The sequence below is a fragment of the Aotus nancymaae genome, unplaced genomic scaffold (genome assembly GCF_030222135.1).
Source record: "Aotus nancymaae isolate 86718 unplaced genomic scaffold, 86718_ANA_hifiasm-v0.15.2.pri h1tg000007l, whole genome shotgun sequence".
NCBI classification, from domain to species: Eukaryota; Metazoa; Chordata; class Mammalia; order Primates; family Aotidae; genus Aotus; species Aotus nancymaae.
Window position 1 is genome coordinate 6,019,854 of NW_026988418.1, and position 23,551 is coordinate 6,043,404.

Consider the following 23,551-nt stretch of genomic DNA (forward strand, 5'->3'; position numbering starts at 1 on the left):
TAAAGTGAGGAAATACAGTCTAGGAGTAGACAAATTTATATCTTTGTAAATGTTCTTAAGATAGAAGGAGATTATTTTGCCAGTTTGGGGTCCCTGAATATTATGCCCTCTTCAAAGTTGCATTTGACTGGGCATGGTGGTTCATGCCTGTAATCCCAGCACTTTGGGAGGCCAAGGTGGACAGATCACGAGGTCAGGAGATTGAGACCATCCTGGCCAACATGATGAAACCCCGTCTCTACTAAAATCCAAAAACTTAGCTGAGTGTGGTGGCATGCACCTGTAGTCCCAGCTACTCAGAAGGCTGAGGCCAGGGAATCACTTGAACCTGGGAGGTGGAGGGTGCAGTGAGCCAAGATTGTGCCACCACACTCCAGCCTGGCGACAGAGCGAGACTCCATCTCAAAAAAAAAAAAAGTTGCTTTTAACTTTAGAGTAAGCTTTGAGCCCAAGATTCACAATTGTGAAACCTAGTTGCAGATGTAGGAGAGTATCTTGGGAGATGATGGGAAAGGGGTATGATAATGGTCACAAGAACAAATAGCCAAGAAGCTAGATCACAGCATTTAGGTTTGTGGTAGGGAAAAAGAAAGTCTAGTTCTTGAGCACTGGAACAGTGTATTACAGGATTTTTGAGGAAGATTGTTCTAGTATCTATATTAGATAAAATGGAGATGGAAGATAGACCAGTTAATCTATATATGAGTGATAGATGAAGAGATAGTTGCCTACATTGAGTAAGTGGCAATGAAAATGAAATGGTCAATCTGAAAGTTCTTCAAGAAGGAGCTCACATAAATGATCAAATCTGACAAAAGTCCACCCAGGTGATTTTGGGTAATTGGCAGAGATACTTGCCTTGGGGAGCAAGGATGTGGCTTTAATTCATCTAGGGGTGGGAAATTTTGCCATGAGAAATATTATGGCCTTCCCTCTTAAGAGCTCTTTGATGCCACCTGCTTCCAAGACTTGGTCCAATCTGCTTCCCATAACTGGGACTCTGAAAAGTCTAGGTATCTGCCGTCTGCCTCCTCCTCTTTTTTTTTTCTCGTAATGTTTTCCAGCTTGTTTATCTCCTATTCCCCTCTTCACAGCCTCTCCTCATCATGGGTCCATAACACAACCACATTCAGCAAGACATTGTGTGTCTACCATGTGCCAGGCACTGTAGGTAGGTACTGAGGATATACAATAAGACACAGTTTCTTATCCTTACGGTCCACATAGTCTGATGGAGAAAGATGGTTAAACAAGGCAGTACTGGGTACTGTGCAAACACAAAGCAGAGGCCCTGGCCCAGGCTAATGAATCAAAAAATATTCTTTTTATTTATTTATTTATTTTGAGATCGAGTTTCACTCTTGTTGCCCAGGCTGGAGTGCAATGGCGCGATCTCGGCTCACTGCAACCTCCACCTCCCAGGTTCAAGCGATTCTCCTGCCTCACCCTCCTGAGTAACTGGGATTACAGGTCTGCACCACCACGCCGGCTAATTTGTTTGTTTGGTTTTTTTTTTTAGTAGAGATGGGATTTCTCTACGTTGATCAGGCGGGTCTTGAACTCCTGACCTCAGGTGATCTGCCTGCCTCAGCCTCCCAAAGTGCTGGGATTACAGGCATGAGCCACCGCACCCTGCCAAAAAATATTCTTAAAGGACGTATGAGTAATCAAATTTATCTTATACTGTTCTGCATCATTTATCTTTTAAAAACTGCTAAATTCAAAATAAAATGTTTAATTATTTTCTTTATAGGAATTTTAAAAGGAATAAGACACTCCCTAGACACAATTTTTCTCCCTGTTCCTTTCCAGCTTTTTCTAGACATTTTTCCATAGTATGTATATACGTATGTACACACATGAATATATATATGTGTGTGTGTGTGTTTATTGGATTTTGTGCCACACTTTGATAAGTATTTTTCTTGTTTATGAATAGGCTTGAATGTCACTTTTAAGTTGAAGCATCTTTAATTCTCTTAGCCATTTCCAGATCTCTATTTATTTAATATAAGCATTATTGTACAGTCTTTTTCTTCTTATGAATTATTTTATTGCAATAAATTCATTGATATGCAATTATTCAGAGTCTGAATATTTTTATGGCACTTTTTTCTTTGAGACAGAGTCTCCTCCCTCCGTCACTCAGGCTGGAGTGCAGTGGTGTGATCTTGGCTCACTACAACCTCTGCCTCCTGGGTTCAAGCTATTCTCCCGCCTCAGCCTCCCAAGTAGCTGGGACTACTGGCATGTGCCACCACATCTGGCTAATTTTTGTATTTTTAGTAGAGACAGGGTTTCACCATGTTGGCCAGGCTGGTCTCAAACTCCTGACCTCAGGTGATCCACCCGCCTTGGGCTCCAAAAGTCTGGGGATTACAGGAGTGAGCCACCATGCCCGGGCATGTCTCTTGATCTGTATTGCCAAATTACTTTCTTAAAGAATCTGAGTACCAACTATAATCTGTGAAGTATGCTGTGCTATGTTTCAAGATACTCAAAACAAAATTTAAGACTGAAGGAATAAAAATAAAACCAGCATATTTGTGTTCATTCTCCTTGTCATCCACACTCTCTGACCATTGAAGGTGCATTCCCTCCTCTTGGTTTCCATGGCTTTTACCTCCTCTGCTTGTTCCTTACAAGTTTTAGGCTTCTGTTTAGGATGATCCTCCTCCTCTTACTTTCCCCCTTCTCTCTGGTTCCTTTTATCCAACCCCAGTGTTCCTGCTCACATTTTTCTGTGTCTGTATCTTCACCATCAACATCACTGTAGTCAGTCTATAGCCACATTACCCCATGTTGGTCTACCATCTGCTTGCCCGTTTGACCCAGTCAGAAATCCAGGTGTCATGACGATTCCTTTTTCTCCCTCCTGCCACATCCAATAAATGACAGACCTTATCAATATTGTCTTTTAAACATCTCCAGAATCCATCACAGTTCTATTCACTGTTATTTATTACATGGATTATTACAACAGTCTCCCAAATGGTTTCCCTGCCACATGGCATCCAGATAATCTTTCTAAAGCACATTCTCTCTTTTGCTGCTGGGGTTTTATACATCTTATTTATTAAAGCATTTTGAAACATCTTTGTTTGTTCACGTTCTCTTCTCTACCAACACCCACCCTCCCCTAAATCCATACGCACATGCAAGTACATACACACTCCTTCCTCCTTTTACATTTGTCTAGCTTGTGCCTACTCATCCATCAGGACTTGTATTACTTACTACTCATTCCTCACTTAATTGTAAGCTCATTTCTTACCTCATTCATCACTAAATTGTAAGCTCCTTGGGGCAGAGATCATGTCCTGTTGAAGCCCCAGTGCCTACCAAAGTGGCTAGTGCTTATTAAAATCTTTATAACCTGTGTCTGCTCAATGCCATACTAAGTTGAAAAAGTATAAATCTCATTTAAAGTGGTGGTTTGGCTATAAATGAAAACCTATGATGGGTCATCTCCCTGAATGTTAGTTAAAAATATGACTCATTTATGGGTTTTTGTTTTTGTTTTTGATTTGAGATGGAGTCTTGCTCTGTCACCCGGGCTGGAATTCAGTGGCACGATCTTGGCTCACTACAACCTCCACCTCCCAGGCTCAAGCAATTCTTGTGTCTCTGCCTCCTGAGTAGCCGGGACTATAGGCATGCACCACCATGCCTGACTAATTTTTTTATTTTTGGTAGAGATGGGGTTTCACCATGTTGGCCAGGCTGGTGTTCAGCTCCTGACCTCAGGTGATCCGCCTGCCTCGGCCTCCCAAAGTACTGGGATTACAGGTGTGAACCACCACACCTGGCCTACTTGTCTGTTTTTAAAGTTTATTTTTAAGAATAAAATGACTGCTGTGCTATAGAATTTAGGTTGAAAATCTTGTTTGCAATACTGTCTTGACTTGTAGCTTTTTTCCTACTACTATAGATTCTACTACTATAATAAGCATTTTGATAGATTTTATTTTTATATTTGCACCAAGTCCCAAATTAGGAGAAAGAAAGCAGAAGGAAATTCCAGAGGAGTCAGTAACGGAGGGCACTTTTCCAAAAGAGGGGCAGAAGGAGGAGGGCTCACAACAGAATGGAGATATGAAAGATGAAGAAAAAGAACAGCAGTTGACCATGAAGCCTGAGGAGGTTGTGAGGCTTAGAGAAGAGCTGAGCCATATAAATCAGAGCCTCCTTCGGTCTCAGAGCTCTGGGGATAGTTCAGATGACAGTGGTGCCCAGGTAGGTGATGTAAACACAGGCACTGACTGGGTTCATTTCCTCTGATTGGCTGTGGATATAAGCATCATTTTAAATACCATCATTCTTATATGTGTATTTTTTTTAATTTTTAAATTTTTATAGGTACATAGTAGGTATATATATTTCTTTTGATACAGGTATGCAATGCATAAAAACCACATCATGGAGGATGGGGCATCCATCCCCTTAAGTATGTATCCTTTGTATTACAAACAATCCAGTTTCACTCTTTGAGTTATATATATTTGGAGCAAGAAAATAGCAACTAAAATCTGAACTAAGTCTGTCAGTTGATGTACTTTGTTATAAAATGTTCTTAAATGCCATCTAAGCTCAGCAGGAAAATTGCTGATTGACTGTTAATGTCTGCCTTAGCCAGATGGGATTGGGGATGGTAGGATGTGCCACATTTTCCATTTCTAGTATGTAGCTTAGTAGACAGAGTACTTTGTTTTAGTGAGGAAAAGATGACAGATACTTTATTATTTTAATTATGGCTTTTTCTATTTTACTAGGGATCTGTCTGTAGGAGAAATAAAGGGAGTGACTACAGCCATTTCAGTTCTTATACCTGAATTTTATAGGTTCTCTCTTACACAATTAAGATTTCTCTACATATACCTTTCCAGAAATTATTTTAAGTTCCACAGAAGGGAGGCCTTTGTATTCATAAGTAAACCTACTGCAGAAGGCTGATAATATACATTTGAAATGTGATTCAAGTATACATTTAGAAAAAGAAAGCGTAACAATAAAGGAAGTCAAAAATATATTTGATGGCCCACACCTATAATCCCAGCACTTTAGGAGGCCGAGGCTGGTGGATCACGAGGTCAAGAGATCGAGACCATCCTGGTCAACATGGTGAAACCCCGTCTCTACTAAAAATACAAAAAATTAGCTGGGCACGGTGGTGCATGCCTGTAATCCCAGCTACTCAGGAGGCTGAGGCAGGAGAATTGCCTGAACCCAGGAAGCAGAGGTTGCGGTGAGCCGAGATCGCACCATTGCACTCCAACCTGGGTAACAAGAGCGAAACTCCGTCTCTAAATAAATAAATAAGTAAATATATATATATATATATATATATATATATATATATATGAAAGGATTCAGATACAGAGTTTCAAAACTAGACAAGTCACAGTAAACGGGGAAAATATATACCTGTGAGGAGATTTAGATACACCTGTGAAAGGAAAAGGAGTCACTCAGTTTGTTCAGAAGACCAAAGGGGAGCATGACATCAAATATTTAAGAAGAGATTACTTTTACAGCTCTAGATAGACATTGCTCGGTGGACACTGGCCAGTGTGGGAGGATTGAGCAGAAGCTGAACACTGTGGTCACAAAGATGATCAAATATTTTCTTAGCCAGTAGTCTTCACTCTATTGCCACTATAGGATCAAACTTGCCATTGGGACCAGTCTGTTGGAAAAAGCAGCAAAGGAGAACGGACTTAGAGAGTGCCTACATAAATTGGTTATGAGTAACATAACCAATTCCTCTAAGGAGGAAGGCCTCTCCATGCCTCACGTTCCAGTGCAGGATGACCTAGGCTGTGTTACCATAAACATTGTGCTCAAGGATGTAAAACCCCTTCATAGCACTATAATGTAGCCAAACTTGTAGAAAGCCCGTGTTCCATCAGCTGCACATAGATAATAGGCTAAAGATAACCACATGTTCCTGTTTTGTGAAACTCCCAAATTGCCACTGTTATCAATCCTTAGGATGACACACCAGTTCTGGCTCACTGATTCACTTCTGGCTCACTAATTCACTCCACCATCACTCCACCCCTACCCTATAGATCAAAGTGATTATAACCAATAAATAGTGTGGATGATCAGTGTTAGGGGCCTTTACCGTCTCTTCCAAAGTAATAAAGTGATAGCCCCTTGGTCCCACTTTCTCTCTTAATCTTTTTCTCATTCCTTTGTCCCACTGAACTCGGGGTACCTGTGGGTGATGTAGGGCTGGTTCCCTACATTCTGGGGCCCAACATGTGGGGCTCATGGATCCCTACATCAATCTATGAAGTCCATTTGTACTTAATATTTATTTTATTAAAATAATATTTTGAAATATTAAAAGCTGATAAAATTAGGATAGTTAAGGCTAGTTCCAATCTGTTTTATTTTAATTCTTAAGGAAGCTGGAAAAGATGTTAGGCATCATCTAGTCTTACGTCTTTAATTTACAGATGAATAAATGAAGGTTTTGGTATGTTAAATGGTCCTATAGGCTGTTGATTATGAATTAATTGGCATAATAGATCTGTTGATTGAAAAAAAAAAGACCCCTGTGTACTTACCTTTCTCTTTTATGTGGTTCCTAGTAAACTGATCGAGCATATATGCTCTGCAGTAACTTAACTTTCTACCGGGATTATATGGTGGGAAAAAAAATAGAGACTCTTGTTGGCTGCTTGTCTAGCTGCGTCAACAGCTAACTGTGTTGAAAACTAATTTGCATTTCTACTCTGGCAGAGTAGCTGACCTGGAAAATATAGATGGGAAGAACTACTGTTCTGGTTTTTCCAGCCTTCCAAAGAAGCTAAAACTTTTGGGCCTTTGTCCCCTTGGTAAAAATGGGGTGCATCTCTTGTATATAGTATCTCTGTTGTGGTATGTTAAATGGTTGTATAGGCTGTTGATTATGAATTAATTGTTAAAAGCTGTTATATAATAGTTAAACAAGAAGGTAGAATGGTGATCAAGGCATTCCAGGTTGTTTGCAGATGGAAAATGAAAACAGTTAAAGTAAAGTTAGGAAGCATCAACAGTAATGGGTAACATTATTGAGTGCTTATTAAGTGCCAGAAATTGTGCTAAGTGCTTGCATGTGTTATCTTACTAACTCTTTACCCCATCCAGCAGTAATCATTATTATCCACATCTTAAGATGAGGAAATTGAAGTATAGAAAGATGAAGTAATCTTTCCAGGATCACCCATTAATAAGTAGTAGAGTCAGGATTGAAACACAGGTATATCTAATTCCAAAGTGAGGGTTCTTCTACCATTAAGATACTCCATGAGAAGATGTACCCCAAGACACATAATCATCAGATTCTCCAAGGTCGAAATGTTAAGAGCAGCCATAGAGAATGGCCAGGTCACCTACAAAGGGCAGCCCATCAGTCTAACAGTGGACCTCTCAGCAGAAACTTTACAAGCCAGAAGAGATTAGGGGCCAATATTCAACATTCTTAAATAATTTTTAACTCAGAATTTCATATCCAGCAAAACTAAACTTCATAAGCAAAGGAGAAATAAAATTCTTTCCAGACAAGCAAATGTGAGGGGATTTCATTACCACCAGGCCTGCCCTGCAAGAGCTCCTGAAAGAAGCACTAAATACGCAAAGGAAAAACCGATACCAGCCACTGCAAAAACACACCGAAATATAAAGACCAATGACACTATGAAGAAACTGAATAAACTAGTGTGCAAAATAATCAAATAGCATCATGATGACAGGATCAAATTCACACATAACAGTACTAACCTTAAATGTAAATGGGCTAAATGCCCCAATTAAAAGACACAGATTCGCAAATTGGATAAGGAGTCAAGACCTATCGGTGTTTTATGTTAGGAGACCCATCTTAAATGCAAAGACACACACAGAGAGTTCTGTAGACATCTACTAGGTCCATTAGATCCAGAGAAGAGTTAAAGTCCTGAATATCCTTGTTAATTTTCTGTCTCATTGATCTGTGTAATACTGACAGTGCAGTGTTAAAGTCTCCCAATATTGTGTGGGAGTCTAAGTCTCTTTGTAGGTCTCTAAGAACTTGTTTTATGAATCTGGATGCTCCTGTATTGGGTGCCTATATATTTAGAGTTGTTAGCTCTTCTTGTTGAATTGTTCTCTTTACCATTACGTAATGCCCTTCTTTGTCTTTTTTCATCTACTTTGATAAATTTCCCTCTTTGCGCACCACCATGCCTGGCTAATTTTTTGCATTTTTAGTAGAGATGGGTTATCACCATGCTTTCCAGGCTGGTCTCGAACTCCTGTCCTCATGATCTGCCCACCTCGGCCTCCCAAAGTGCTGGAATTACAGGCGTGAGCCACCATGCCCAGTTGGGAACTGGTTTTTTGAAAAAATTAACAAAACGGATAGACCAATAGCTAGACTAATAAAAAGAAAGGAGAGAAGAATCAAATAGACACAATAAAAATCATAAGGGGATATCACCGCTGACCCCACAGAAATACAAACTACCATCAGAGAATACTATAAACATCTCTATGGAAATAAACTAGAAAATCTAGAAGAAATGGATAAATTCCTGGACTCATTCACCCTGCCAAGACTAAACCAGGAAGAAGTTAAATCCCTGAATAGACTAATAACAAGCTCTGAAATTGAGGCAGTAACTAATAGCCTACCAACTAAAAAATGCCCAGGACCAGAAGGATTCACAGCTGAATTCTTTTTTTTTTTTATTGCATTTTAGGTTTTGGGGTACATATGAAGAACATGCAAGATTCTTGCATAGGTGCACACGTGGCAGTGTGATTTGCTGCCTTCCTCCCCTTCACCTATATGTGGCATTTCTCCCCATGCTATCCCTCCCCAACCTCCCACCCCCCGCTGTCCCTCCCCTATTTCCCCCCAACAGATCCCAGTGTGTAGTGCTCCCTTCCCTGTGTCCATGTGTTCCCATTGTTCAACACCTGCCTATGAGTGAGAACATGTGGTGTTTGATTTTGTGTTCCTGTGTCAGTTTGCTGAGAATGATGGCTTCCAGGTTCATCCATGTCCCTACAAAGGACACGAACTCATCGTTCTTGATGGCTGCATAATATTCCATGGTGTATATGTGCCACATTTTCCCTGTCCAGTCTATCATTGATGGGCATTGGGTTGGTTCCAGGTCTTTGCTATTGTAAACTGTGCTGCTGTGAACATTCGTGTGCATGTGTCTTTATAGTAGAATGATTTATAATCCTTTGGATATATACCCAGTAATGGGATTGCTGGGTCAAATGGAATTTCTATTTCTAGGTCCTTGAGGAATCGCCACAATGATTGAACTAATTTACACTCCCACCAACAGTATAAGAGTGTTCCTATTTCTCCACATCCTCTCCAGCATCTGTTGTCTCCAGATTTTTTAATGATCGCCATTCTAACTGGTGTGAGATGATATCTAATGTAGTTTTGATTTGCATTTCTCTAATGACCAGTGATGCTGAGCATTTTTTCATATGTTTGTTGGCCTCATGTATGACTTCTTTTGTAAAGTGTCTGTTCATACCCTTCGCCCACTTTTGAATGGGCTTGTTTGTTTTTTTCTTGTAAATCTGTTTTAGTTCTTTGTAAATTTGGGTTATCAGCCCTTTGTCAGATGGGTAAGCTGCAAAAATTTTTCCCATTCTGTTGGTTGTCGATTCACTCTAATGACTGTTTCTTTTGCCGTGCAGAAGCTGTGGAGTTTAATTAGGTCCCATTTGTCTATTTGGCTTTTGTTGCCAATGCTTTTGGTGTTTTGGTCATGAAACCCTTGTCTACGCCTATGTCCTGAATGATTTTGCCTAGGTTTCCTTCTATGGTTTTTATGGTGTTAGGTCTTATGTTTAAGTCTTTAATCCATCTGGAGTTAATTTTAGTGTAAGGTGTCAGGAAGGGGTCCAGTTTCTGCTTTCTGCATATGGCTAGCCAGTTTTCCCAACACCACTTATTAAACAGGGAATCATTTCCCCATTGCTTGTTTTTGTCAGGTTTGTCAAAGATCGGATGGTTGTAGATATGTTGTGTTGCCTCTGAGGCCTCTGTTCTGTTCCATTGGTCTATATCTCTGTTTTGGTACCAGTACCATGCTGTTTTGATTACTGTAGCCTTGTAGTATATTTTGAAGTCCAGTAGTGTGATGCCTCCCTCTTTGTTCTTTTTGCTTAGAATTGACTTGGCTAAGTGGGCTCTCTTTTGCTTCCATATGAAGTTTAAGGTGGTTTTTTCCAGTTCTGTGAAGAAGGTCATTGGTAGCTTGATGCGGATAGCGTTGAATCTGTAAATTACTTTGGGCAGTATGGCCATTTTCACGATATTGATTCTTCCTAACCATGAACATGGAATGTTTCTCCATCTGTTTGTGTCCTCTCTTATTTCGTTGAGCAGTGGTTTGTAGTTCTCCTTGAAGAGGTCCTTTACATTCCTTGTTAGTTGTATTCCTAGGTATTTATTCTCTTTGTAGCAATTGTGAATGGCAGTTTGTTTTTGATTTGGCTCTCTTTAAGTCTGTTATTGGTGTATAGGAATGCTTGTGATTTTTGCACATTGATTTTGTATCCTGAGACTTTGCTGAAGTTGCTTATCAGTTTCAGGAGATTTTGGGTCTTCTAGATATACAATCATGTCATCTGCAAATAGAGAAAATTTGACTTCCTCCTTTCCTATTTGAATACCCTTTATTACTTTTTCTTGCCTGATTGCTCTGGCTACAACTTCCAGTACTATATTGAATAGGAGGGGTGAGAGAGGGCATCCTTGTCTAGTGCCAGATTTCAAAGGGAAAGCTTCCAGTTTTTGCTTATTCAGTATGATATTGGCTGTTGGTTTGTCATAAATAGCTTTTATTGTTTTGAGATATGTTCTGTCAATACCTAGTTTATTGAGGGTTTTTAGCATAAAGGGCTGTTGAATTTTGTCGAAGGCCTTCTCTGCATCAATTGAGATAATCATGTGGTTTTTGTCTTTGGTTCTGTTTATGTGGTGAATTACGTTTATAGACTTGCATATGTTGAACCAGCCTTGCATCCCCGGATGAATCCTACTTGATCATGGTGGATAAGCTTTTTGATGTGCTGTTGCAATCGGCTTGCCAGTATTTTATTGAAGATTTTTGCATCTATGTTCATCATGGATATTGGCCTGTAGTTTTCTTTTCTTGTTGAGTCTCTGCCCGGTTTTGGTATCAGGATGATGTTGGTCTCATAAAATGATTTGGGAAGGATTCCCTCTTTTTGGATTATTTGGAATAGTTTCAGAAGGAATGGTACCAGCTCCTCTTTGTATGTCTGGTAGAATTCGGCTGTGAACCCATCTGGACCTGGGCTTTTTTTTGGGTGGTAGGCTCTTAATTGCTGCCTCAACTTCAGACTTTGTTATTGGTCTATTCAGGGTTTCGACTTCTTCCTGGTTTAGGCTTGGGAGGAGGCAAGTGTCCAGGAATTTATCCATTTCTTCCAGGTTTTCTAGTTTATGTGCATAGAGTTGTTTGTAATAATCTCTGATGGTGGTTTGAATTTCTGTGGCATCTGTGGTGATATCCCCTTTCTCGTTTTTTATTGCATCTATTTGGTTATTCTTTCTTTTCTTTTTTATTAATCTGGTTAGTGGTCTGTCTATTTTGTTGATCTTTTCAAAAAACCAGGTCCTGGATTTATTGATTTTTTGAAGGGTTTTTTGTGTCTCTATCTCCTTCAGTTCTGCTCTGATCTTAGTTATTTCTTGTCTTCTGCTAGGTTTTGAGTTTTTTTGATCTTGCTCCTCTAGCTCTTTCAATTTTGACAATAGGGTGTCAATTTTAGATCTCTCCTAGCTTCTCATGTGGGCACTTATTGCTATATATTTTCCTCTAGAGACTGCTTTAAATGTGTCCCAGAGATTCTGGTATGTTGTGTCTTCATTCTCGTTGGTTTGAAGAACATCTTTATTTCTGCCTTCGTTTCATTGTTTATCCAGTGAACATTCAAGGGAAAGTTGTTCAGTTTCCATGAAGCTGTGCGGTTCTGGGTTGGTTTCTGAATTCTGAGTTCTAACTTGATTGCACTGTGGTCTGAGAGACTGTTGGTTATGATTTCTGTTCTTTTGCATTTACTGAGGAGTGATTTACTTCCAATTATGTGGTCAATTTTAGAGTAGGTTTGATGTGGTGCTGAGAAGAATGTATATTCTGTGGATTTGGGGTGGAGAGTTGTGTAAATGTCTATTAGGTTTGCTTGGTCCAGGTCTGAGTTCAAGTCCTGGATATCCTTGTTAATTTTCTGTCTCATTGATCTGTCTAATATTGACAATGGGGTGTTAAAGTTTCCCACTATTATTGTGTGGGAGTCTAAGTCTCTTTGTAAGTCATTAAGAACTTGCCTTATGTATCTGGGTGCTCCTGTATTAGGTGCATATATATTTAGGATCATTAGCTCTTCTTGTTGCATTGATCCTTTTACCATTATGTAATGTCCTTCTTTGTCTCTTTTGATCTTTGTTGCTTTAAAGTCTATTTTATCAGAGATAAGAATTGCCACTCTTGCTTTTTTTTGCTCTCCATTTGCTTGGTAAATCTTCCTCCATCCCTTTATTTTGAGCCTTTGTGTATCCTTGCATGTGAGATGGGTTTCCTGGATACAGCACACTGATGGGTTTTGGCTTTTTATCCAATTTGCCAGTCTGTGTCTTTTGATTGGGGCATTTAGTCCATTTACGTTTAGGGTTAATATTGTTATGTGTGAATTTGATACTGCCATTTTGATGCTAGCTGGCTGTTTTGCCCGTTAGTTGATGCAGATTCTTCATTGTGTTGATGCTCTTTACCATTTGGTATGTTTTTGGAGTGGCTGGTACTGGTTATTCTTTTCTATGTGTAGTGCCTCTTTCAGGAGCTCTTGTAAAGCAGGCCTGGCGGTGATGAAATATCTGAGTACTTGCTTGTTCGCAAAGGATTTTATTTTTCCTTCACTTATGAAGCTTAGTTTGGCTGGATATGAAATTCTGGGTTGAAAGTTCTTTTCTTTAAGGATGTTGAATATTGGCCTCCACTCTCTTCTGGCTTGTAGGGTTTCTGCTGAGAGGTCTGCTGTGAGTCTGATGGGCTTCCCTTTGTGGGTAACCTGACCTTCCTCTCTGGCTGCCCTTAGCATTTTCTCCTTCATTTCAACCCTGGTGAATCTGATGATTATGTGCCTTGGGGTTGCTCTTCTTGAGGAATATCTTTGTGGTGTTCTCTGTATTTCCTGGACTTGAATATTGGCCTGCCTTGCTAGGTTGGGGAAGTTTTCCTGGATAATATCCTGAAGAGTATTTTCCAGCTTGGATTCATTCTCTTCGACACATTCAGGTACACCTATCAAACGTAGATTAGGTCTTTTCACATAGTCCCATATTTCTTGTTGACTTTGTTCAGTCCTTTTTACCCTTTTTTCTCTAATCTTGCCTTCTCCTTTTATTTCATTGAGTTGATCTTCGACCTCCGATATCCTTTCTTCTGCTTGGTCAATTCGGCTGTTGAAACTTGTGCATGCTTCGCGAAGTTCTCATGTTGTGTTTTTCAGCTCCATCAATTCACTCATATTCCTCTCTAAGTTGTCCATTCTCGTTAGCATTTTGTCAAATCTTTTTTCAAGGTCCTTAGTTTCTTTGCATTGGGTTAGAACATGTTCTTTTAGCTCTCGGAAGTTTCTTATTACCCACCTTCTGAAGCCTGATTCTGTCATTTCATCACACTCATTCTCCATCCAGTCTTGTTCCCTTGCTGGTGAGGAGTTGTGCTCCCTTGTAGGAGGAGAGGTGTTCTGGTTTTGGGTGTTTTCATCCTTTTTGCGCTGGTTTCTTCCCATCTTTGTGGATTTATCCACCTGTCGTCTTTGTAGTTGCTGACTTTCTGATTGGGTCTCTGGGTGGACGTCCTGTTTGTTCATGATGAAGTTATTTCTGTTTCTTAGTTTTCCTTCTAACAGTCTGGCCCCTCTGCTGTAGGACTGCTGAGGTCCACTCCAGGCCCTGCTTGCCTGGGGATCACCTGCAGCAGCTGCGGAACAGTAAAGGTTGCCACCAGTTTCTTCTTCTGCTTTGTCCCAGAAGGATACCTGCCAAATGTCAGTCTGAGCTCTCCTTTATGAGGTGACTCTTTGGATATACGGGGGTCAGGGAGCTGCTTGAGGAGACAGTCTGTCCTTTATAATCACTCAAGTGCTGAGCTGTGAGCTCTATTGTTCATTCAGAGCTGCTGGGCAGGTACGTTTAAGTCTGCTGCAGCAGAACTCATAACCCCCTTTTTTTTCCCAGGTATTCTGTCCCGGGGAGTTAGGGCTTTATTTATGAGTTTCCGCTGTGCTGCTGCTTTTTTTTTTTTTTTCTTCAGGGCTGCCCTGCCCGGCAAGGAGGCAGCCTAGTCACTGTCTGCCTGCAGGGGCTTTGCTGAGCTGCTGTGGGCTCCACCCAGCTGTTGTGTGAACTTCCCTGCAGTCCTGTTTATATGGGTGTAGTTAGGACTGCCTTGGCAATGGTGGCCCGCCTCTGTAATGACGGACTCTCTCTGTAATGGCGGGTTGCCTCAGCAACGGCAGGTTGCCTTGGCAACAGCAGACTGCCTCTGTAGTGGTGGAGTGCCTCGGTAATGGTGGACACCCCTCCCCCACAGAGCTGGACCATCCTGGGTTCAGCTGTGCTTGCTGTGAAACTCTCAACCCAGAGCGTTTCCAATTGCTGTTTTTTTGTTTTTGTTTTTGTTTTTGTGGGGGTGGGACCAGCCGGGCCTGATCATCTGGCTCCCTGTCTCAGAGCCTTTTGTTTTTTAGTTGAACGGTCGGCTCTCTCCCAGGTGTTCTGGGTACCTGTTGGAAAGGCTTCGGGATCTGTGTGTTTTCCCGTGTGGCGACCCACTGCGCCAGCCGAAACTGCGGTTCTGAGATTTGTGGCTCTTTTTTGCCCGGGAATCTCCTGGACTGGCTCCCTGTTTCAGTCCCCCTCTTTTTTTTTTAATCAGAGGAATGAGCAACTCTGCCTTCCCGGAGGTTCCCGGAGCTCCCCAGAGCTCCCCTTGCTGGCTAAGAGGGGACAAAGTTCCATTTACTGTGTAATGGGAACCGCCGCGCCGGGCGCAGGCAAAACAGCCACACCAGCCAAAACAGCCATGCTGGTGACCCGTGGGGCTCCTCCGCCTGGGAATCTCCTGGTCTGTAGGCAATAAAAATCCGTCTGGAAATGCGGCGTCCACTCACACTCTGTGCTTTTACTGAGAGCTGCAATCCTGAACTGCTCCTAACTGGCCATCTTGGATCCAAGCTCCTCACAGCTGAATTCTACCAGAAATACAAAGAGGAGCTAGTACCATTCCTTCTGAAACTATTCCAAACAATTGAAAAGGAGGGACTCCTCCCTAACTCATTTTATGAAGCCAGCATCATCCTGATACTAAAACTCGGAAGAGACACAACAAAAAAAGAAAACTTCAGGTCAATATCCCTGATGAACATCGATGTGAAAATTCTCAATAAAATACTGGCAAACTGAATCCAGCAGCACATCAAAAAACTTATCCACCACGATCAAGTCAGCTTCATCCCTGGAATGCAAGGCTGATTCAACATACACAAATCATTAAACATAATCCATCACATAAACAGAATCAAAGACGAAAACCACATGATTCTCTCAATAGATGCAGAAAAGGCCTTTGATAAAATTCAGCATCCCTTCATGTTAAAAACTCTCAATAACCTAGGTACTAATGGGACATATCTCAAAATAATAAGAACTATTTATGACAAACCCACAGCCAATATCATACTGAATGAGCAAAAGGTGGAAGCATTCCCTTTGAAACTCATACAAGACAAGGATGCCCTCTCTCACCACTCTTATTTGGTGTAGTATTGGAAGTTCTGGCAATCAGGCAAGTTGTCTCTGCAGATGACATGATTTTATATTTAGAGAATCCCTTCATCTCAGCCCAAAAACTTAACTGATAAGTGACTTCAGCAAAGTCTCAGGATACAAAATCAATGTGCAAAAATCACAAGCATTCCTTTACACCAACAATAGGCAAGCAGAGAGTCAAATCATGAATGAACTCCCATTCACAATCACTACAAAGAGAATACCCAGGAATATGGCTAACAAGGGATGTGAAAGGAGAACTACAAACCACTGCTCGAAGAAATAAGAGAGAACACAAACAAATGGAAAAACATTTCATCCTCATGGATAGGAAGAATCAGTATTATGAAAATGTCCATATTGCCCAAAGTAATTTATAAAGTCAGTGCTATTCCCATCAAACTACCACTGACATTCTTCACAGAATTAGAAAAAAAAGCTATTTAAAATTTCATATGGAACCAAAGCCATATAGCCAAGACATTCCTAAGCAAAAGGAACAAAGCTGGAGGCATCATGCTACCTGACTTCAAACTATACTGCAAGGCTACAGTAACCAAAACAGTATGGTACTGGTACCAAAACAAACATATAGACCAGTGGAGCAGAACAGAGACCTTAGAAATAACATGACACATCTACAGCCATTTGATCTTCGACAAACCTGACAAAAAGAAGCGATGGGGAAAGGATCTCCTATTCAGTAAATGGTGCTGGAAAACTGGCTAGCCATATGCAGAAAACTGAAACTGGACCCCTTCCCTATACCTTAAACAAAAATTAACTCAAGATGAATTAAAGCCTTAAATGTAAAACTCAAAACCATAATAACCCTAGAAGAAAATCTAGGCAATACCATTCAGGACATAGGCACAGGCAAAGACTTCATGACAAAAATGCTGAAAGCAATTGCAACAAAAGCCAAAATTGACAAATGAGATCTAATTAAACTAAACAGCTTCTGCACTGCAAAAGAAACTATCACCAGAGTGAACAGGCAACCTGCAGAATGGGAGAAAATTTTTGCAATCTACCCATCTGACAAAGGTATAATATCCAGAATTTACAAGGAACTTAAACATATTTACAAGAAAAAAACAACCCCATCAAAAAGTGGGCAAAGGATATGAACAGACACTTCTCAAAAGAAGACATTTACTTGGCCAACAAATATATGAAAAAAAGCTCAACATCACTGACCATCTGAGAAAAGCAAATCAAAACCACAGTGAGATACCATTTCACACTAGTCAAAATGGCAATTATTAAAAAGTTAGGAAACAACAGATGCTGGTGAGGCTGTGGAGAAATAGGAACGCTTTTATACTGTTGGTGGGAATGTAAATTAGTTCCAACACTGTGGAAGACAGCATGGTGATTCCTCAAGGATCTAGAACCAGAAATACAATTTGACCCAGTAATCGCATTACTGGGTATATACCCAAAGAAATGTAAACTGTAAAGACACATGGACATGTTTATTGCAGCACTATTTACAATATGTTTATTGCAGCACTATTTACAATAGCCAAGACATGGAACCAACCCAAATGTCCATTAATTATAGACTGGATAAAGAAAATGTGGTACATATACACCATGGAATGCTATGCAGCCATAAAAAGGAATGAGATCATGTCCTTTGCATGGACATGTATAAAGCTGGAAGCCATCATCCTCAGCAAACGAACACAACAACAGAAAACCAAACATCGCATGTTATCTCACTCGTAAGTGGGAGTTGAACATTGAGAACACATGGATACAGAGAGGGGAATAGCATACACCAGGGCCTGTGGAGTGTGGGAGATGAGGGGAGGGAACTTAGAGGATGGGTCAATAGGTGCAGCAAACCACCATGGCACACATATACCTATGTAACAAACCTGCACATTCTGCACATGTATACTGGTCTTTTTAGAAGAAATTTTTAAAAAGTGAGGCTTCTTCATAATTACATTATACTCCATTGAAGATTTTTTTCTAGGGATCTTAGAGTCTTGCAGCTCTAAGAAAAGCAGATTGTATTTAGATTGCCTTTTTAGCTAAACCAAAATAGGAATTGAAGAGCCAACAGGACTTGAGGGCTTCTGTGTTACTTTAGGGATATAAGCAAGCTAAAACTAAAATAATGACATGGGCTTTTTAGAAAGTCGTAGACAGGAAGCATACTGGACCAGGACTAAGGAAACACTAAGAATATCTTATCTATTGAATTGTATAAAATTGAATTGTTTATCTATTCAACCTACCTACTTGTGCCTACCTTTTGTAGAATATCCAAATGACGGTTCTCTTATTTCACTGGAGAAGCCTGATAGGAAAGTGTATTGCTGGTGTTTGATACATGTGCTTTATTTTTTATAGCTTTATTCAGGACTTTTTTTTTTTTGGAGACAGAGTCTCTCTCTGTCACTCAGGCTGGAATGCAATGGCGTAATCTTGGCTCACTGCAACCTCCACCTCCCAGGTTCAAGCGATTCTCATGTCTCAGCCTCCCAAGTAGCTAGGACTACAGGTGCACGCCACCACACCTGGCTAATTTTTGTACTATTAGTAGAGATGGGATTTCACCATGTTGGCCATGCTGGTCTCGAATTCCTCACCTCAGGTCATCCACCCACTTAAGCCTCCCAAAGTGCTGGGATTACAGGCGTGGGCTACCATGCCCAGTCTATTCAGGATTATTGACAAATACCATATATGTGTGGTGTACAACCTGATGTTTTGATATATATGTATACATGGTGAAATGATTAAATCAAGCTAATTTACATATCTATCTCACATACTTTTTGTGGTGAGAACATTTAAGATCTACTCTTGCAGCAATTTTCAAGTATACAACACATTATTATTAAGTATAGTCACCATGCTATGCAATACATCTCCAGAATTTATCCTGCCTATCAGAAGCTTTGCACCCTTTGACCAACATCTTCCCATTCCATGCCTCCCCTCCTCAGTCTCTGGCAACCACCATTCTACTTGCTGCTTCTATGAGTTCAACTTTATAAGTTCAATGTTTTTAGCGTCCACATATAAGTGAGATCATGCAGTATTTGTCTTTCTGTGCCTGACTTATTTCACTTAGCATAATGCCCTTCAAGTTAATTCATGTTGTGACAAATGAAAGGAGTTCTCTCTTTTCCTTTCTTTCTTTCTTTTTTCTTTTCTTTTTTTTTTTTTTTTTTGAGACAGTTTCGCTCTGTCACCCAGGTTGGAGTGTAGCGGTGCAATCTTGGTTCACTGAAACCTCCGCCTCCTGGGTTCTTGCAGTTCTCTCCCTCAGCCTTCCAAGTAGCTGGGACTACAGGTGCACACCACCATGCCCAGCTAATTTTTTGTATTTTAGTAGAGATGGGGTTTCACCATGTTGCCCAGGCTGGTCTCGAACTCCTGAGCTCAGGCAAGCCACCCGCCTCAGCCTCCCAAAGTGCTGGGATTACAGACATGAGCCACCGTAGGATTTCTCTCTTTTTAAAGGTTGAACAGTATTGCATTGTGTGTATGTGTGTGTATGTGTGTGTATGTGTGTGTGTGTGTGTGTGTGTATGTATACCATATTTTCTTTTCCATTCATCCATTGATTGACACTTATGGAAAATATTTCACATTTTTCTTGACAAAGATTTTTTGGATGTGACTCAAAGGAAAATAGACAAATGGGGTTGCGTCAAGTTAAAAAGTTTCTGTATAGCAAAATCAACAGAGTAAAGAGACAACCTACAGAATGGGCAAAAATATTTGTAGATCATACATCTAATAAGGGGGTAATATCCAAAATATATAAGGAACTCAAACAACTCAATAGCAAGAAAACAAATAATCCAATTAAAAAATAGGCAAAGGATGCAAATAGACATTTCTCAGAAGAAGACATATAAAAGGCCAACAGGTATGTCAAAAAATGTTCAACGTCATGAATTATTAGGGAAACACAAACTAAAACCACAATGAGACATCACTTCACACCTATTAGAATGGCTTTTATCAAAAAGACAAAAGATAAGTATTGGCAAGGATGTGGAGAAAACAGAACACTTCAACACTGTGGGTGTGAATGTAAATTAGTACAGCCAATATGGAAAACAGTATGGAGGTTCCTCAAAAAATTAAAAATAGAGCTACTCGTATGATCCAGCAATTCCACTTCCAGGTATATATCCAAGGGATTTGAAACCAGTATGTCAAAGAGGTATCTGCAGAAGTTTTGTGTGTGTGTGTGTGTGTTTACAGGAGAAGAATCATAGAGTAATAAAAGGAAACTGATGAGGAAGTCTAGAAACTTAGGTCTCTTACTAAGTTTTCTCTTTCTTTTTGCCAACAGACACCACGCACAAGCACACACTCTCTCTCTCTCTCTCACTCTACTTCTTAACATATAGACTCTTTGAATTTCCCATTTTAAATGTGTTTTACTCTAAAATTGTCTGTGCTTCTATCATTGATATGAAAAATAAGGTTAGTTTTCTGTGCCTAACTGCTTTTGTTAACATAATTTTTCTTGTTATTTTCACTCTAATATAACAGATATTATATGAACATGTACCAACTATCCATAAATATAAAAGAGTAGTTTGTTGTAGATAAGCTAACTCAAAAAACATTTACATGTGAGTAATCACATTCTACAATTCTGGTTTTGACAGCTTGAACCCATGTTTTACCAATATTCCTTCTAATTGTCCATGTTTCTCTTTTAAAATGTTTGCTTTAGCATCCATCATCTGGAGAAAAACTAAAATACAACCAGCAAGAGGAAGTGCAGCAACTTCGCCAGAATTTGCACCGGCTCCAGGTTCTATGCAACTCAGCTGAAAATGAGCTTCGATATGAACGAGGGAAGAACTTGGACTTAAAGCAACATAATAGCTTACTTCAGGAAGAAAACATCAAGGTAACTCTTGTGGGCACATCCTTTATGGAAGGGTTTCAGTTGGCCCTGGGAAGAAACAAATCTAAATTCCTCTACTTGATAATTCATGATAGGATCTATAAATGTGTGGACAATGTGAGCTGTCTGGTAACTTCCTCCTTTAACTTTTCCCTGCTAAGTAAGGATATGTATGTTATCAACCTGTAAATAGAAAAAGGCATTAAATTACATAATCTTCTGAAAACATCATCTAAAATTTTTAGTACTTACTAAACTTCAGTGACCTGAGCCTAAACCTTAGATGTCCTGCCCTGTGTATCATTAGATCTATTTATCCCTATTAGATGTATCCATTATTATTGGTTCAGGCAAATCTCAACTGCATCAAGGTACAATTCATGGAATAGCAAAGTTGTTCTTCCTAATACAATAGCATGAAATAGTTAAGGCAACATCTCCCAAATGCTTGTTTTAAAATAATATATGTAGAACAGATTCATCTAAAGTTTATGAACCACATAAATGTTTAAAATTAACCTCCATGTTAAATAGTACTCACTTTTAATTATGGCTTAGTTCTGTAAATATATATTAAGGTCTTAGTTTCTGTAAGCCTCTATTGAAGGTTCTGAAATTCAATAATCAATAAATATTCATGTGCAATTTTGTAGACACTGAGAGTTTAATGTAGGCACAATAGACATAATCCTTATCCCCATGCTGCAGGGGTCAGCAAACTTTGGCCTGTAGGTCAAATTCTGTCTGCCTTCTGTTTTATAAATAAAATTTTATTGGCAGTCAGATCTATCTGTTTACGTATTATGGCTGCTTTTGTGCTACAGTAAGAGATTTGATAGTTGTGATTAAACCATATGACCCACAAAGTCTAAAATATTTATTACCTGGCCCTTTATGAGAAAACTTTGCCCACTCCTGGCCTAGCGGGTTAAAGTGATCTTATTTGAAAAGTGACATAAACATGGATAAGAAAAGTCCCTACTTTTCAAGAGCTCACAGTCTAGCAGGAGAGATATAGAGGAAAACAAATATTCGTTTATCCCAAACTTTAAGGAGGCCCTTCTAGGGAGTTCTACTATTTCAGGATTATTTGAATAAAACTCTTCCCTATCCTCACCCTTCATGAGTTTTTGAAGACTGATCATATTCCTTCAAGACTTTGTAGTTTTAAATTAAATTCTAAATCTTTATCACATGTTCTCATAAGACAGCCTTTCACTTTCCCTTCAAGGACATTTCTTAGATCATTTTAACTTTCTAACTCTGAACATATTCTAATACTACATATTTCTTAAGGAACAATGGCCAGAACTATACAGGTTATAATGCCTTACATATGATTGGTACCCTATAAATATTTATTGGATTAATGAACAGTCTTTCAGGGATGGATAAATGATAGCTTGGTAACAAGAGAAGATTTTCATTTTTCACAGTTTGTAAAGAGCATGCAATAAATTTTTTTTAAAAAAAGAGAAGTTTTTTTTGGTCTGTTTTAAATCTCCATGGTAAGATAAATTATTGGCCATTTAGGAATGGCTTCTTGGCCAAACATCAGCCTCTTGGTTAGCTCCTTAGGCCAGGCACCTAAGAAAGTTATATACAATAAGTATCCTTTACTGAGAGTTTGTCCACTTTATCTCTTTTTGTTTGTTTGTTTCTGAGACAGAGTCTCACTATGATGCCCAAGCTGGAGGGCAGTGGTGTGATCTCTGCTCACTACAACCTCCGCCTCCCAGGTTCAAGAGATTCTCCTGACTCAGCCTCCTGAGTCACTGGGATTACAGGTGCACACCACCACAGCCAGCTAATTTTTGTATTTTTATATTTTTAGTAGAGGCAGAGTTTCACCATGTTGGCCAGGCTGGTTTTGAGCTCCTGACCTCAGGTGATCCTCCTGGGTTAGTCTCCCAAAATGCTGGGATTACAGGTGTAAGCCACCAGGCCCAGCCAGTCCACTTTATCTCTTAGGAACATCCTCACAACCCTATAGGTCAGCACTTTTTGGATGAGGAAACTGTTCAAGATTGCAAAGCTAGCAAATTGTAGAGTCAGAATTTAAACTTAAGTCTTTTTCTCTCTTTCCTGTGTAGACATCTTTCCATATTATACCTGTCCTGAATTTGGGTCATTTTGGAACCTCAGCTTTACACACTTAGTGCTCACTTTTAAAAATCCACTCAAAGCTGGGCACAGTAGCTGAGACCTGTCATCCTAGCACTTTGGGGGGCCAAGGCGAGCAGATCACTGGAGCTCAGGAGTTCAAGACCAGCCTGGCCAACATAGTGAAACCCCATTTCTACTAAAAATACAAAACAAAAAGTTATCTGGATGTGGCGGCACACACCTGTAGTCTCAGCTACCCAGGAAGCTGAAGCACGAGAATCACTTGAACCCGGGAGGCAGAGGTTGCAGTGAGCTGTGATTGGGCCATTGCAGTACAGCTGGGGTGACAGAGTGAGACTCTGTCTCAAAAAAAATAAATCCATTCAAATTATCAAACTTGAGTCTCTAATGTTAGGCATGCTTATGAGACTGATTAAGAAACCAAAATGCATGCTCGCTTCAGCGGCACATATACTAAAACTGGAAAAATACAGAGAAGATTGGCATGGCCCCTGCCCAAGAATGACACACAAACTCATGAAGCGTTCCATATTTTTTAAATGAAAGAGCTTGTGCGCAGCAGAAGAAACTATCATCAGAGTGAACAGGCAACCTACAGAATGGCAGATAATTTTTGTAATCTATCTATCTGACAAAGGGCTAATATCCAGAATCTACAA

At 39.9% G+C, this 23,551-nt stretch overlaps 1 protein-coding gene and 1 non-coding gene across 12 annotated transcripts in view; both read left to right on the top strand.

Moving 5' to 3' along the window:
- Positions 1 to 23,551, top strand: part of LOC105705093 (phosphopantothenate--cysteine ligase) — a 195,370-nt gene that overhangs the window by 86,601 nt on the left and 85,218 nt on the right. For 9 of the 11 annotated variants that reach the window (XM_012434724.2, XM_064372246.1, XM_064372247.1 and 6 more), the window contains 2 exons: positions 3,987 to 4,236; positions 20,589 to 20,768. In XM_012434724.2, the coding sequence (XP_012290147.2) occupies positions 3,987 to 4,236; positions 20,589 to 20,768 (430 nt within the window). The remainder of the gene's footprint in view (positions 1 to 3,986; positions 4,237 to 20,588; positions 20,769 to 23,551) is intronic. The other 2 variants (XM_064372250.1, XM_064372249.1) reach the window with 1 other exon arrangement.
- LOC135273459 (U6 spliceosomal RNA) lies at positions 23,322 to 23,428 on the top strand. The gene has a single exon (XR_010341261.1). It is a non-coding gene; the product is annotated as a U6 spliceosomal RNA (small nuclear RNA).